The 16,246-nt window shown below is 35.6% G+C and overlaps 1 protein-coding gene across 5 annotated transcripts in view; it reads right to left on the bottom strand.

Annotated features, from left to right (window-relative positions):
* Window positions 1-3,934: 3,934 nt before the first annotated feature.
* Window positions 3,935-16,246, bottom strand: part of INO80D (INO80 complex subunit D) — a 70,599-nt gene continuing 58,287 nt past the window's right edge. For 3 of the 5 annotated variants that reach the window (XM_027873842.1, XM_027873845.1, XM_027873843.1), the window contains 2 exons: window positions 12,709-12,866; window positions 8,432-11,559 (listed from right to left, as the gene is read on the bottom strand). In XM_027873842.1, the coding sequence (XP_027729643.1) occupies window positions 10,391-11,559; window positions 12,709-12,866 (1,327 nt within the window). In that variant the 3' untranslated portion in view covers window positions 8,432-10,390. Of the gene's footprint in view, window positions 4,609-8,431; window positions 11,560-12,708; window positions 12,867-16,246 lie in introns of those variants that run through there. The other 2 variants (XM_027873844.1, XM_027873846.1) reach the window with 2 other exon arrangements.

Raw genomic sequence — 16,246 nt, 5'->3', positions numbered from 1 at the left:
AAATGACGATTGTCCATCTACCTTGTTTGTCTATTATGTCTTGAGGAGGTAATGTGTTCTGCCATTCAATTACAAAATCAAATAGCAATTAAGAGTTTTCTTAATGTTCTTGCAATCAGCATGATAAATCACTGAAAAACACTTGAGGCTGTGGGTCTAACGAAGAGTTAGGCCTATGTCCAGTATGAACAGTCTCAAAATTCCTTTAACAGAATTCTTAGTGAAGATACTTTTAATTAAATAAATGAAAGGCTCGCTTCAGACAGCTTCATGAGAAATCCACACTCTCTAAGGTGTATTTTGAGCAAGGCTAGGTAACAATGAGGTGATATTTTCTCCCTGCAGCAGGAGGAGAATATTTAACTCTCCTCAGTCAAATCGATTTTAGTTATCATTATATATTAATGAAATAAACAGGCAACCAATGGTGGACCACTATTGATCTAGGGGATAGTAGACAAAGAGTACTAAAGGAAAGGTTAGGGTGTCTTTATAATTGAAATGACCAGACTGGTTGTAGCACATCTCTGTTTCAGAGACAGGAAAAACCACACAAGTTCTTCAAGTGCACTTCCAGCTCTCTCTCACTCCCTTTGAACAGATGATAACTTTTAGGACTGCTTCCCTTGCAATTTAATTTATAACAACAACAATAAGGAAACAAACAAAAATAATAAATAAATAATTTTGCAATGACTTTAGATGATTTAAAATTTTTAAATGTTTTTTAAATATTTTTTTTATAATGTTACATTTTTTGACAATTTGTTACATATACCTGCCACTGCAGGGACAATATTCCAGTAGGGGCAGCATTTTGCTAAATGTAAAAGATTGCCATCCAAAACTCATACATATACATGTGTATATACAGTATATCCACACTACTTATATACATATATTAATATACATATGCATGAGTATATATCAGGAGGACAATTATTTATTGTCTCTGAATATCTATATATTCACTCACATAATATATACTGAAGACATACTGTGTGAGTATATATGCTAGTATATGTACACATGCTCCAACATGTATATATACACTTTGTTTTGTGTGTGCATAAGAGTTTAGAAGGCACAATTATAAATGGATGTAAGTTTTCTATAAAACTGCAGCAAAGTTAAAACTCAATGTCACTACTGTAAGAATATCAAAGGCCACATCGCCAAGAATTTATCATATAAGAATGAGATTTCACTAGAAGAGATGAGAATTTAAAGAGCAATTATAACATGAATTAAAGTAAGGGTTAGCCACAGATTTTAAGAGGCTTACATGTGATTGAGTAGGCTTTTAACTGTCACTGAAAAAGAAAGTGAAAATGCCAAGCTAACTATAACGTGAACCAAAATTTTCAAATGTCAAATTAACAAGACAATAAAGGAGGGAATAAACATGTTTTCTCTACAGACACTAGTGTAACTTACAAAAAGCTTTAACTGTTAGAATCCTTACTCTTTTAGCAATGACCTTATAAAATTTTCTAGATAAAATTCCTAAATTGGTGGGACATTTTTTTCAGATAGACAGAATTTAAACCCACCTTTCCAAATCTGTACAGTGTATACTATTGAGACCTAAGTTTTCTAGGAAACCTCTAAAATAAAGGCCTTTTAAAGGAACAAACAACAGTGACACCAAGAAAAAGATGGGGGGGGGGTTAAACCAAATGCTCTGAGTTGGAATGGAAGTGAGTAAAGTGAGAGAAGCATTGAAGTTTGGCTTTTAAATGATGAAAGTGAGCAACAGTTGGTGGTGATAGTAATAAGGATCAGGGGAAATGGAAAATAGAAGTAATTGTTATAGGGCACCAATTGGTTATAAACAGAAACAAGACTATAATCCAAGGGACTTCTGTCCTAGGGAGTTATGGTGATGTGCCCTAGATAGCCATTTTGTCTGGTCTGCAGTTTCATCTAGAACCCCACTGCTGACGTACTAATCTTGTTAACAAAAGCTATTTATCTATTATACACACACTTTTGGGGAAATATATGTATATAGCTCTATCTATATACACACATATACATACGTGTATATATAGATTTAGATTATACAAATGTATAAATAAACATAATACTTTTTAATCTTTCCATTGACAAGGGCAAGTTTACATTCAGCAAAGTGCCACCACATCTGATATACACATCTCTGTACAAATATACATTAAAAGGGTCTTTTTCCCTCCATTGATGAATGGGGAATATTTTGGTAAATCCCATTACAAACAACTGAAGGGAGAATGGCACCAGTACAAACTTTCCTCTTTCATTTGCATGCTTATGTACAAGAAATATGCAGGAAACAAATTTTTTAAAAATCCACAGAGAGAGTGAACTTGGGAGATGCTGGAAAAGTACAACTGTAAAAAGAACCACATATAGAGCTTTCCTAGGTTTTGACTACATTTAAGTAAATGTGGCTTCAAAATCAAATGACAAATATTTGTGTATTATGAGAAGCTGTTTTAAAAGATTTTAAAAATACATGATTTTCATTATTAAAAATATGAATGAAAAATTCAGTAACATCTATGGTTTTAGTTACTGCAGACTGCTGGATATTACAGCGAAGTATAACAGAACAATGACTTTAAAAACCAAAATAAATAGGAATGTCTCTTTTAAAGTTAACTCTTAGATAAACGTCTAAGAGAAAGCATCATCATCCCCTTGGACAAAAAATATGGAAAATAAAATTGTCCTAAATTCAAAATGGATAGCCCAGTTGGGATAAAAATCTGTTTAAAATAATTTAAACTCTCCCTAACTCTGAAGCATAGTGAAATGATCCCACCAACTCCTCAGTAAAACAAAGCAGTCACCTATGAAAATGGCATTCTTTAAAAAAAAATGCCTACCACAATATTTGTCAAATCGAAATAAGGATGATGGGCAATATTTTGAAGGCAGAGTATAAAGTAATTTACTATTAACTTAAAAATTTACAACGGATATCTGGTCCCACTACCCCACAATAAAATATAGATAACACCTCATTTCCTCTCTCATTTTAAAACCAAAAAAAAAAAAAAAAGAGGGGACAGAAGGGTGTCTTAGAGTCTGGTATTTCTCATGCCATTTTTAAAAAATGGAGCACAATGCAAGTCAATCAAAAAGTTTAAAATAAAATGCACATGATATCAGAGCTAGCCTTTAAAAACATAACATAATAAAGAATTTGGTGTATTTATACAATAGTGACAATGAGAAAATAAGTCCAATCCCCTCAACTAAATAAATCATATTTCTACAATACATTCCATCACCTTGTGTTGCTACTTTTCTCTATTTTACCCTACACACACACATTCATCACACACACACTCCCCCAATGCATATTTTTGCATGTGTGTAAAACACAAATACATACATGCACACAAGTAATTTAATTCTATTTTTAAGTCACAGTGGGAATTCCTTAGTGAGGAGGGGTAAAAAGTTCCTGAATAAGACACTGAGAACATCTAGATTTGACATTTTCTCTCTTTTTGATTTCCCAACTTACAGAATGAACTGTAAATTAAAGAATAAATCCATAGGAAAAAAAAAGAGGTCTTACAAACTTAGTTCACAATTCCAGCTACAGTAGTTGGAGTTTTTATTTGATCTATGTATTTCTATTTACCCTGTAACTAAGCTTCTAGCCGTCTTAAGTGTAAACCACGATCATTTACTAAAGAATGAAATACTCAAGAATTCTATGAGCAGTAATAAATGGGCTAAAAGATGTTCTACATTTTGAGGCTGCAGGATACCATTTTATTTTATATATCTGCAAGGTAGCAAAGAATAGCTATACACCTTGACACGGCAGAGATCCAGTGTAAAAAGGTGCTTCACTAGTTTGTTTTTCACCAAAAAAAAAAAAAAAAAAAAAAAAAAGCTTGTATATAATTTTATAGCTATTAAAACACATAGGAAACATAATTCATTACACTCAATACAGCTTTAGTATAAAACTTATAATTTATGAGGTGATGTTAATAGCATAAATTAATATACCTTTTTCTCTTAAAATCTACAATAAGTATTCTGAAAGCTCATTGGGGAAGGGAACTTTTAAATAAAACTTTTAAAGCTGAGCGTGATGGAAAAATATTCTGTATGCTGAAATTGAGATGAGAGCTCCAAGGAGAAAGAAAGAGTCCCTAGGCAAAACACTGTGGACTACAAAACTCAGTGTGTTTTCTCTTTCTTGCGCTCTCTGTGATGATATTCTACCTTTATTTTCTTTTAAAACTACTTAGTTTTTTTATTTTTTATTAAATTGCCCTTATTTCCACAAGGAATCCCTGAGACATACTCAAACTGTACAGTGAAAATAATCATCACTGTTCAGAGGAACTGGTTCAACCCATCCAAGCAGATGAAGATACTATCCACAAGTATCAAACTTTCCATCATTGCAGCATTGATCCATTGGAACCAACTGTACCTTAATGCTGAAGATTGGAGTCATTTCAGGGCAAATCAGTCTACTCCCAAAGTAAAAGCATTGGTGTGGCATTTAGCTGCATTGAAGCCTTCTGCACTGCAGTTGAAAATTTTCCATGGGGAACTCTGGGTGCATATAGAGCTTACTTCAGTGGTCCCCAGCTTTAAAAAAAAAAAAAGTGAAAGATGTTTCTATTACTCAGACCAGAATAAGGTATAGCTCATACACTATGTGTATGTGTTTCATTACTGAGAAGTGGGCAGAGGCAAGTAGGCAGAAGGGAAAGAAAAGAACTGTGCTGTCTTAAATAGATTATATATAGATTTCTAAGTTTTTCTCATATAGATTTTTCTATAGACTAAACTCTAGAAAAGCAAAAAAAGTGTTAGACAAACTAGCCAAAATCCCTCAGCAATAGAAGATGACGGATAAAAAGGAAATGCTGTCATATTCTCCCTCCAAACTGCCATGTAGAATATATTTCCTTCTACCAGATACAAGACATAATAACACCTTATCATTAACACCAAGGTACTGAGAGATCTAAAGCAGGTGATACCACAAAAAGTAAAAGCAGTGAGGAAAGCCAACAACCAAAAACAGAGTGAAAATGTTTGTTGTTTAGAAAAAAACTCCCTGAAGTTGATTCACAGTCAGCATTTACTGACATAGCAACTGGCAATAAGGAGAAGAATCCATATTGCCATGTGCTTCTGGTATTTTTCCCTAAGTAAATGTTTAGAGGAAAAACAATAGAGCCACATGAACAAACTCAGCTCCTTTCTAGTATGCCAGTAAAAATCATCCACTGAGAGCTATTCTTTCTAACATACTCAGTTATTTTTAACATGGATTTTCTCTTGGCCATGTTTTAAATCACGAGTTTGAATCTCATAAAATGTTACCCTATTAAGAAGAAATGTTTAAATGGTTCTACTTCTATGAAGACTGACAGAGAGAAGGATAATTGCTTCCAAATTGAAATAAAACATCTACTCAATTTCTGAGTTGTCATATGTACATAGTATGTGTGTATATATACATACACATCTGTATATATGTATGTATATACACACACACCCCTACATACATATGAATGAAAACATTTAATGTGATAGCTTTTTCTTTCAGTCAGGAGAAAATTACTCCAAAAAGAATATACCGTCTGTCAGACATTCAATATAAATGTTTGGTATAGGGAAGCCTTTCCACTTAATCACAACTACTTAAAAAATTTGAAGTGATTTCAAAAGAATCTATCTGCATCATTCTGACTATCCTAAAACCCCAACCTGTGGGCCTGAAGGGCCACTGAGAAGGAGCAGACACACAAGAAACTTGTCGAATGTGACTAGATTTTCTTTTAAGGTATCCTTAGAAATGTTCCACAAAACCCCAGGTTCTGTAAGCCACATTTAGAAAAGGACTGCATTTAAGGCCTTAAAATACACCAGATTCAAAACTTTTGGCATACTTCATTCACAAAGGAAGGGGCAACAGCTAGAGAGGAACAGGAGGAAGAAAACAGATTACAAACATTAAAAATTAAAAGAAAAAAAACAATTTAAATGGATAACAATTAGTGTTGTAAATCTTCCTACCTGTCCTTTTTGCAAGCACTTTACACACATTTTACTCAAAATTGGTAGAAACACTTATTCCTGCCATCACTAATACTCTCTCTTAAATGCTGTTCAAGATCTCAGAAAGGATGAGAGGGATGTTTCTAATAATAAAATATCTACGATTTCAAAATTACTACGACTATAATTTCTTATACAAATGTGCCCAAAGCTTATAGTTCCAATTTACATGGCTGGTTGGTCCAAGTCACCAGTAAGATAAATTCTTTGATATAAGCAATTATTCAAGAGGGAAACTGAACTGAAGGGACACCAATATGCAGCAAATATTTAATTTTCTTACCTTTTAATGAATAAAACTTCTCTCTATGGATTAATGTAATCATAGGCTGAAAATGAGCTTGAGTTTAGTGTCATTAAAGAAAACAATACTGATCATTCTGAACTTTGTAGTTCGCGATTCATTGAGCTTTTAAGTATGCAGTCAACTACATAAACACTTCTTTTGAAGAAATAAATTGCCTACTGAATCATTGGGTGAAGAAAAAAGCTGTTAGCTTTCTTTAGACTTAAAACTACAAGCTATACCACCACCAAAAACAAAATAAAACAAACAAACAAAAAACACACACAACACTTCTTACTTGATCTCCATATCCACTACCTTTTTTTTTCTTCAATAAATTATAATTTTCTCATGGAGGGGCATTTTATACATATGCCACATTGCCTGCCAACATGAAATTGCTCAGAAAAGTTATTTACAAGCAATTTTCCCACATGTGGTAGGTTACTCAAGAAAATAATCCTTCACTATATAACCTACAGAACAAATATTAGAAAATCCTTCCATTGCATAGTCTGTTACTTGGTGGGTTAAGTGTAACCGCCATTCATTATTGTGAACAACTGTATACTAGCTACATAACCTACCCAGATGTGCAAAATGCTAAGCCAATTCCACAGAGGAAATGAAATAGTATTTTAACTCAAATAATAATAATTATTGTGTAGGGGTAATAAAGGAGAGAAAATACAACTTTTCTTCAGATGCTAAATTAGATTAGTAATCTAATACACCAGCAAAAGATAGCATACATTGAAATGATGATTCTGACTCCTACAGCATAGGATACTTCCATTAACTGCAGCAACTCTGTAAACGAAATCAGTATTAACTGTACCTAACTGGCCTTTACATATGGTCCCAAACCACTGCAGAAACAAAGTGACTTTTCTTGTGTCATGGTATTATTTTACTATGCATTGTGTACCTCGGTCTAAAATACCAGCAATTTTCCACCCGAAGAGGACCATATTCCTAATGCAAGATTTGCTTTTGATGCCAGTATTACCTCTAAACATTCCATAGAAGTAGCTAATTTTTAGATTTTCAGAATGAAAAAAAAAAAAGCTTTACTCCATTGTTTTCATATAAATAAATATATCTACCAAGAGATTAAAATTGCTACACTGACTCTTTGGCAAGAGGGTAATTGTTCTAACCTCTTGGTATTATAGAAATGTACTTCTCTTTTCAACCAAGGGAACAATCCAGGCAAATGGCAAGAGCAAATCAAATCAAAAGCTATGCAATCTTTCAACTGGGTGAGATGTGAGGAAAAGGAGTACTTGCACTATCTTCAACCCTGCACCAGTGCTTTCTAAAGGCGTTCTTCCCTCTGGCCTCAGCACAGGGGACTCCATGAACACTAATTTACTCAAAGTTTTTGGTGTGAAGCTATAACTGGCAACATTCCTGATCATTGCGTGCCTCCTTACTAGAAAGCAGAAAAGGGCTTTTCAATGCACACAAAACAGAAAACTGCAAACAACATAATGTGCAACTTACTACAAGTTTTGTTAACTGAAGAGTTTTAAGCAGCCAATGCACAGGACAAAGAGCCAGGATAGATAAAATTCCAATCTATGATTACCATGATTATGAATTTCCCTTTGCTCAAAAAGGAGAGGCGATGAGGAAGACATATTATTTTGCAATAAGCTTTAATTAGTACATAATGGGAACTGAGTTAAATCTATGGGAATGGATGACAATTATCCAATGATACTTAAATCTGTACTAAAAATTGGAAAATAGTCCAGAAAACTAAATGACACTTTCTGAGCCAAGGTTAACTACCCATAATCATGCCAATACATACATTAAGGAGAGCTCACTAACATAAGGTTCACTGATGAAAAATTGTCAAATTATCTGTCTTCCTCACCACTGCAGAATAAATTTATGGTAAGAAATCTTGCTTCATAACATAATTTATAATTCAGAAACTTCTCAAGCTGAAGAAAAGACAAAGCTATTCAAAAAATAAATCTTCCAACCAACTTTTCATGATTAAAAAAATTAAATACATTACAAACATTTTTTTTTTTGGCCCTTAAAAGTAAAAGAGTTTAATAAATACTTGTTTTAAAAGTAGGGCATACAAGGATTAAAGACAGTCATGACATTTCCCCTCCATAAGCTCAGGCACATGGTTTCAGCACAGTACATGCTGATCGCTGCCATTCCTTTAAAAAGCAAAGAAAAGAAGCTTTCAAAAGAAGGGAGTGGCTAAAACTAGCATGGCATAAAGAGATACATACATGAAGTAGGAAAATATAACCAAAACTTCACTCATTTGGAAGGAATTAAATTCAAATATTCCCTGACTCAAAGGAACCTATTGTCCCACCTCACTAAAGGTTATGTTCTACCTGGGTTGTTTTTCTTTAAATATATAAATTAGGCTAGATTCAGTAATAAACAGCCAATAACCTATCTCATGGGATAGTGAAACCTCTCTGCAAAAAAGCAGAAGCAGATTGCTTTTTAAATTTCTTTCATCACACATCTAAAAGACACAAAAGCAGGCAATAGAGAACCCTCATATGTAATTTTATAGTCATTAAATTACTAAATCACCCAGTATTTTAATCTTACTAATCATGAATAAATCTATAATTTTGGAAAATTTCCCAAAACCAATTTTGAACTTCCTTTGCAAAGAGAACACCACACAGGTCCAATTCTACTTACACTAACAAATCCAAATTTACTTGCACCTAAGTATTTAAATTATTTTAATAAAATTAGGAGGTAGGTGAATTTAAGAATAATTTCTAATTTCCGGGTTTGCTTTAACAAAAACTATCAGTGTACCCCTCAGGTAGTACAACTAATTAATAATTGGAACATTGATCTCATAAGCGTCTTCAACATTTTTACAACTCCTACTGAAAAGACACTACTAAGAAAATGAAAAAATTCTAAAGCAATAGATGGCTTAAGGAATTCATAGATTCCCAATTTTTTGAAATCCATTTGACTTATCCTGCTTTACACACCAAAATAATTTGTTCTGTTACTTCTGGCAAATAGATTTCATGAAAAGGATTTAAAAACAAATGCTAGCCTGACAAACGCTGCTAGGAGGCCACAGAAACCCTACAATAATTCTGGTCAGTTTTTCCTGGGACTATTAAGTCTCTCATTCCATTTACCAACCAAATTTTTCCTTTTACTTTTTTTCCCCTTGGGCTGCTAACGTTCAGAAGAAAAGGCTGCTGATTATAAAAGTGCAACTCATATGGCCAGGTCACTTCCCTCACTTAATCAATTCAAGTTAACACACAGTAGGAAAGAATGATGGATTTCAGTAAGGTTGGGAATTGGGAAAAAGGAGGAAAGTAAGCAAAAACAACCTTTTTTCCTTATTAGAAAAATATGGGACTGTTGCTTCCTGCCTATACATTCATACACACAAGCACACGTAGACAAACACACACAGAGGAGGTCAAAAGACATTTTTTTCTTCTTAAGCACTATCCTACTTAAGAATGGAACTCTAGCCTCAATGCAGTGTTTCAGCAGACTAGTGCTAAGTTAGAGGCCTCATCCACCTCTCCACACCATTAGCTATTTTCTTAAATGGGGACTCAGTAAATTAGCAATCTATCCAGAACCGCCTCTTATAAAATCTGGCAATGGGATGGAAAGTATTGATCTGAACCCTAGGAAGTAGTAAAGGGCACTGGTTATCTGAGGTATCTTCTCATTTCTCAGTCTCACTGCTAAAAATCAATGGCATCCAGTCACTGTGCTGAACCGCTAAGGAAAACGTGAGGGTAACGTGAACCTGTCAAGAGGAAAGGAGCACCGGTGGACAGAGCACACGTCAACACTGAAGCAAGGTTCACTTCAGGGGACCTGCCCAACTGCGAAGCCAGGCTTCCCGCTGGCCCCGACCTTATTTTTTAAAATGCTGAAGAAGGGGAAGCGGGAAGGGATGCCTAAAGAGGAAACTAAAGACAGAAAACACACGGTCCCCACCTGCCTGCAAACACACAGACACGCCGCTCAGTTAGGGGCGGTGAAGGGAGAAGATGAACTATTGGTACTTGTAGCAGTGGCACCTGTTACTGTGAAGCCTGTCGGAGGGGCTATCGAGCTGTGGCTGGGCTGCAGGTCCTTCGGAATGCCACTGTGAGAACTCAGCTGGTGGCCAAAGGCCGCACTGAACTGAGGGAGCTGCTGCTTAGGAGAGGTGGAGGCCATCAGGTCAGCAGAAGAAGGCCCCATGCCACTGAAGCTGGTCTGGGGTAACCCCGGAAGCACACTAGAGCTGTTTGGGGTCACAGTGGCGAAGGCAGGCTGTGTGGTCTCTGAGTTCGAGGTGGTAGGCGGTGTGGACAGGGAAGTGGAAAGGAGATGTCCATCTGCGCCGAGAAGGTTGCTAAACGGAGAAGGATCGCCAAGATTGACAGGGAGATTGCCCCAGTGAGTTCTGGGGTTCACCACTCCACCAAGGGGCACCTCGAGTTGGGTTGGGAGCAAGTGCTGTGCCATGATGGGCATTTCTGCTGAGAAGGTAGCTGCCATGTTATCACCAGAGAAGGTTGTGGCATGGGGAGAGGTGATATGATCGCTGTAGGGAGACGGCACATGCTCGCTGTCATAATGGCTTCCGTGGGGCGAGGAGTGTGAATGATCACTGCTATATTGCTGTCGTGAGGTGATTAGGTCATCTGCCTTGCTCAGCAGCTGGGCAGGGTGTGGCCTCTGGGAGGCATGGCTGCCATCATGAAGTCCATGAAACTGTCCTGGGAAGGCTCTCTCCCCAAGAGCACTCTGGCTTATCAGAGTAGCAGAAGTAAGGCCAACATTGGCTGGGGCAGAGAACTGCCCCTGGATCTGCCCTGCCAGGGGTGTAGGTGGGTTAGACAAGGTAGCAGAACGGAGCAAGTTCTCATCCAGCTCTAGGCTAGAGAAATTATCGTGCACTATGCGGCCATTCAACAGCTCCCCTAGGTCTGTGTTAACGTCTCGGCTCAAGGACTGAATTCCTGAAGCTCCGGGACCTGTGGAGAACACCCCCATGCCTCGCTCTGAAAGCTCCTGAACTGGCACACCGTCTGACTGGGTAAGTACTCCAATGGTACTCAGGCACTCGAGGGAAGTTACAGCCTGCAAAGCCCGTTCGAGTTCCTCCGCCTCTTCTGTTGTAGGAAGGAGGTCTCCATTCTTACCTAAGGAAACAAAAGTCACCAAAAGGATCAGCCCTCTCACCTGACATTGATGCAATACGTTTAAACTGCTGTAAACAGCAGTCTAATCAAAGAACTGGATGAAAGAAAATATTTCAATGAATTGGACTGGAAAGAGAAAAAATAAATATTAAATTGTGGAACACAACTCAGATTTCACACTGTCATAGCAACTGAATCACCAACAATTTTATACATGAGAATCTAGATCTCCAACTCATAAAACTGAACAATCAAATTACTCCATAGCAGTTCAAAACTCCCAACTGTTGACTTGCTCATGGGCTTTGCATAGACCTAGATTATATTAACATTATGAAACATAGCAAACATATCAAATAAGTTGAGCTTTGAGACAAAAAGTTCAGAAGACAAAGTCTACCCTTAGCTCCTCCACCTGGAGTGGTAGCTGTGAAAAACTAAACAAAGATTTATATTTCATGTCAAGACTTAGGTGTTTGGCTCATTTCACAGATCATCTTTTAAAATTCTTTTCTTTATTCTCAAACTCTCCCCTCTACTCTTCCATGTACTACCAAAATTTTCATAAAACAGAAGTCCATGAAACTATTTTGCTCTGCTTTCTGATATTACAAGGAATCTGACTTATCCTAAGGGGGAAGAAAGCTCCAATCCAAAAGGCTGACAGAAACATTCAAAAGGGCATGAAACCAATAACTAAAAAGTTAAATTTTGCAACGTCCAGGAACATTTCTAAAAAGAACAAAATTTCTGTGGGATAAACAAACATAATTTTTGAAATGTATACTTCAGCTAAGGTTGGGGTAATAAAGTTAGGACAGGTATTCATTTCTTTGAAGATCTATAACAAACCTTTTTTTAACATTTAAAATGACTAATTTCAAATGACACTTACAAGGGTACCTATAAAACAAATAATGAATCTACCAAAACAACACTACAGTCATGCAGACAACAAATACCACAACTTTTAAAGAGGGTGAAAACAGCTTTAGCATTTTGTAGTCTCTACCTAAAATGAGACACTATTATTTGATAAGAATGTTTCAACTATATCTCAAAAAGAAAAATCTGCTTCCTTCCTTTTCAACTCATTTTTGGAACTTGTTTCCTGAAAAATAAATAATCAAAACAAGGAATTAAAAATACCTTCAAAAAAATCAAAATCTTGTAAGTCATCGGGTAGCCGTGGCAAGACATCTGAAAAGTCCTCCTGATTCAATTCCAAGTCATGTGGAATGTCAGTGATCTCATTGGCAATGTCATCAGGCAGCTCGTCAGTACTCAGCTCCGGTGTGGAAGGACTCCTGGGAGAAGAGAGGAAACCGCATCTTTAATTAGTTTCCCTCAACTTCTTATGTTTGTTACTAAAACGGATTCATTCATCCTTAGAAAGTTTTCTATATTCATCACAAAAGTGGAAAATAATAATCTATTAATAAGTTTCATATTTTCCTATATGAATAGAAAACGTATGCGAAAGTAGACAATTCCTACAAGACAAGTAGGAAGACTGGCTTGACAGAAACTACCCTAACACTGTTCTAAAATGAGCAGTTCCATAAAACAAGATTCTGTTCAATGCTTATAAGCACTTGGCATACAGATAACAGATAACCTTTCCCAGATATTTATGACATATATTAAAAATTATATTAAATATGCCCATTTGAAAACTTTTACTGGCTATCATTTCAATTATTATTATTAAATTTGCAGTCAGAAAAATTTGGTCAAGAGAATTTCTTATATATAGAATAGGGATGTTAAAAGGAGGGATTTCCACCAGGCGCCCCCCATTTTTGTAAAAGAATAGAAAAAAAAAAGGAAAAACAAAAACTTTTCTTTCTCCTTTAGTCACTGAAAAAATGCATCTCAAAGAATAGTTTGTGAATTCAGCAATCATGCTGACTCTGGTATCCTCATCACTTCTACCCAAATTAATAATGTATAAGATTATATAATTTACTTGTTCAATGCCATACCAATCAAATTACCAAAAAATTACTTTATAGATTGAGAAAAAAATAACAAAATTCATCTGGAAGAACAAAAGGTTAAGACTATAAAGTGAATCAATGAAAAAAAACGTGAAGCAAGGAGGCCTAGCAGTATCAAATCACATTGCAAATGATCATCATCAAAACAATTTGGCACTGGATAAGAAATAGAGTGGTCAATCAGTGAGATAGAGCAGGTACATGATACACATGACTAAATGAGCACAGTAGTCTAGTATTTGATAAACCCACAGATCGCAGCTACTGGGATAAGGACTCACTATTTGACAAAAACTGCTGGGAAAACTGGAAAGTAGCACAGCAGAAACTAGGCACAGAACAACATTGATACCATATATCAAGATAAAGTCAAAATGGGCACAAAATTTATACATAAAGGGTGATAAGGGGAGCATGGAAGAAATTACCTATCAGATCTATGGATAGGGGAAGAGTTCATGACCAAACAGTAGATACAGGGGTTCATGGAAGGTAAAATGGATCATTTTAATTATATAAAATTTTAAAAGTTTTTGCACAAATAAAACCAATGCAGCCAAAATTAGAAGAAATGCAAGAAGGGGGGGGGGGGTGGCAGCTGCATCAAGTTTCTCTGATAAAGGTCTCATTTCTCAAATATATAGGGAACTGGGCCAAATTTATAAAAAGTAAGAACTACTCAACTTAGAAATGGTAAAAAATATGAAGAGGTAGTTTTCAGAGAAAGAAATCAAAAGCTATCAATATGAAAAACTGCTCCAAATTACTAATAATTTATATAGCTCTGAGGTATCACCTCATACCTATCAGACTGGCTAAGATGTCAGAAAAGAAAAATGATGAATGCTGGAGGGGATGTGGGAAAATAAGTACACTAATGCAGTGCTGCAGTTGTGAACTAGTTCAACCATTCTGTAGAACAATTTGAAATTATGCTCAAAGGACTATAAAACTTTTCTAGCCCAAAGGGCTATCAAACTGCATACTCTTTGATCCAGCAATACTACTACTATATCTACACTCCAAGGAGATCAAAGAAAAAGGAAAAAGACCCCACATAAAAAATATTTATAGCAACTCTACTTGTGGTGATAAAGAATTGGAAACTAAAGGGATGCCCATCAACCATGGAATGGTTGAACAAGTTAGGGTATATGAATGTGATGGATTATTATTGTGCTGTAAGAAATGAGGAAGGGGATGGTTTCAGTAAAACCTGGGAAGACTCGTATGAACTGATGCAAAGTGCAGTGAGAAGAACCAACAGAACAATCTACACAGTAATAGCAACATCATAAAAACAATCAACTGTGAAAGACTTAGCAACGCTGATCAATACAGTGATCCACCACAACTTCAAAGGACCTATGATGTAACATGCTATCCATCCCCAGATAGAGAACCTAGAGATTCAGGGTATAGATTGAAGCATATTTTTTCTTTCTTGTTTCTATTGCTTCCCCACTCTACCCAAAGCATGGCTAATGTGGAAATATTTTGCATGATTTCATATTATAAGGCATATAATATTTCTTGCCTTTTCAATGGGTGAGGAAGGGATTAGAGAGGAGAGAATTTGGAACAAAAAATATTTTTAAGAATACATATGATTTTTCATTATATACTTAGTTTATGATAATAATAGCTTATTCCCAAGTACTTTTTATAAATAATCTCATCTGCTCCTGATGACAACACTGTGAAGTGAGCAGGGAAAGAATCATACTTCTCATTTTAAATAGAAGAACAGGTCCATCAAACTTTAATGACTGAGCCAGAGTCACATAATTAAGAAAAGGAAGAGCCAAGACTTAACTCCAAGGCTCCTGGGCTCAGATGCAATGATTTTTTCACTATCTTGCCACACTACTCCCCAAAACCATAGCTGGTAAAACAGAAGAATTAGACACTACTCCCCAATTTTCCATTTTTGCACCTGTTCTCCTTACCTTAATAGAAAGTTTTGCTTTAGATCTACTATAACTAGGTGTCATATAGATATAATTAAGTATTGTAATGTTAGTAATTGAGGTTTTTCTCTTTTTAAAAAAAATTTATTCTGAACTTAAGAGATACAACAAGCATTTTCGTAACAGCAGAATAGAAAGAAAAAAGATAATTGCAATGAAACTGCAAATCTATTATGTACAATTTGCTATTCCTTTTAAATATATGCTAACTTTTTTTTTATAACTTTTTTTTCCCTTTCTTTCCTTCCATTCCCCCACTCTTGCTCTAGAGATGGCTACCATTAGACACAAATATGTATATATGTAAAATTATTCAATACACACTTCTATTTATCAGTTCTTTCTCTGGATGCATATGGCATTTTCATTCATAGATCCTTTGTAGTTAATTTGGGTATTTATAACAGCCAAAATGATTTAGTTACTCAAGGTTGTTCTTAAAACAATATTTCTGTGGGCAGCTAGGTGGCACAGTGGATAGAGCTCTGGCCTTGGAATCAGGAGGACCTGAGTTCAAATTCGGCCTCAGACGCTTGACATGTATTAGCTGTGTGACCCTAGGCAAATCACTTAACTCCAACTGCCTCACCAAAAAGCAACAAAAAAAAAATTTAAAAAACCAATATTGCTGTTACTGTACACAATGTTCTCTTCATTCTGCTCATTTCGCTCTTCATTATTTCATTTGAGTCTATCCATGTTTTTCTAATATAATCA

The sequence above is a fragment of the Vombatus ursinus genome, unplaced genomic scaffold, assembly GCF_900497805.2.
Source record: "Vombatus ursinus unplaced genomic scaffold, bare-nosed wombat genome assembly UNPS02014802.1, whole genome shotgun sequence".
In the NCBI taxonomy this organism is placed as follows: Eukaryota; Metazoa; Chordata; class Mammalia; order Diprotodontia; family Vombatidae; genus Vombatus; species Vombatus ursinus.
The sequence above is the reverse complement of the archived record's forward strand: the minus strand, read 5'-3'. Positions and strand labels throughout refer to the sequence as shown.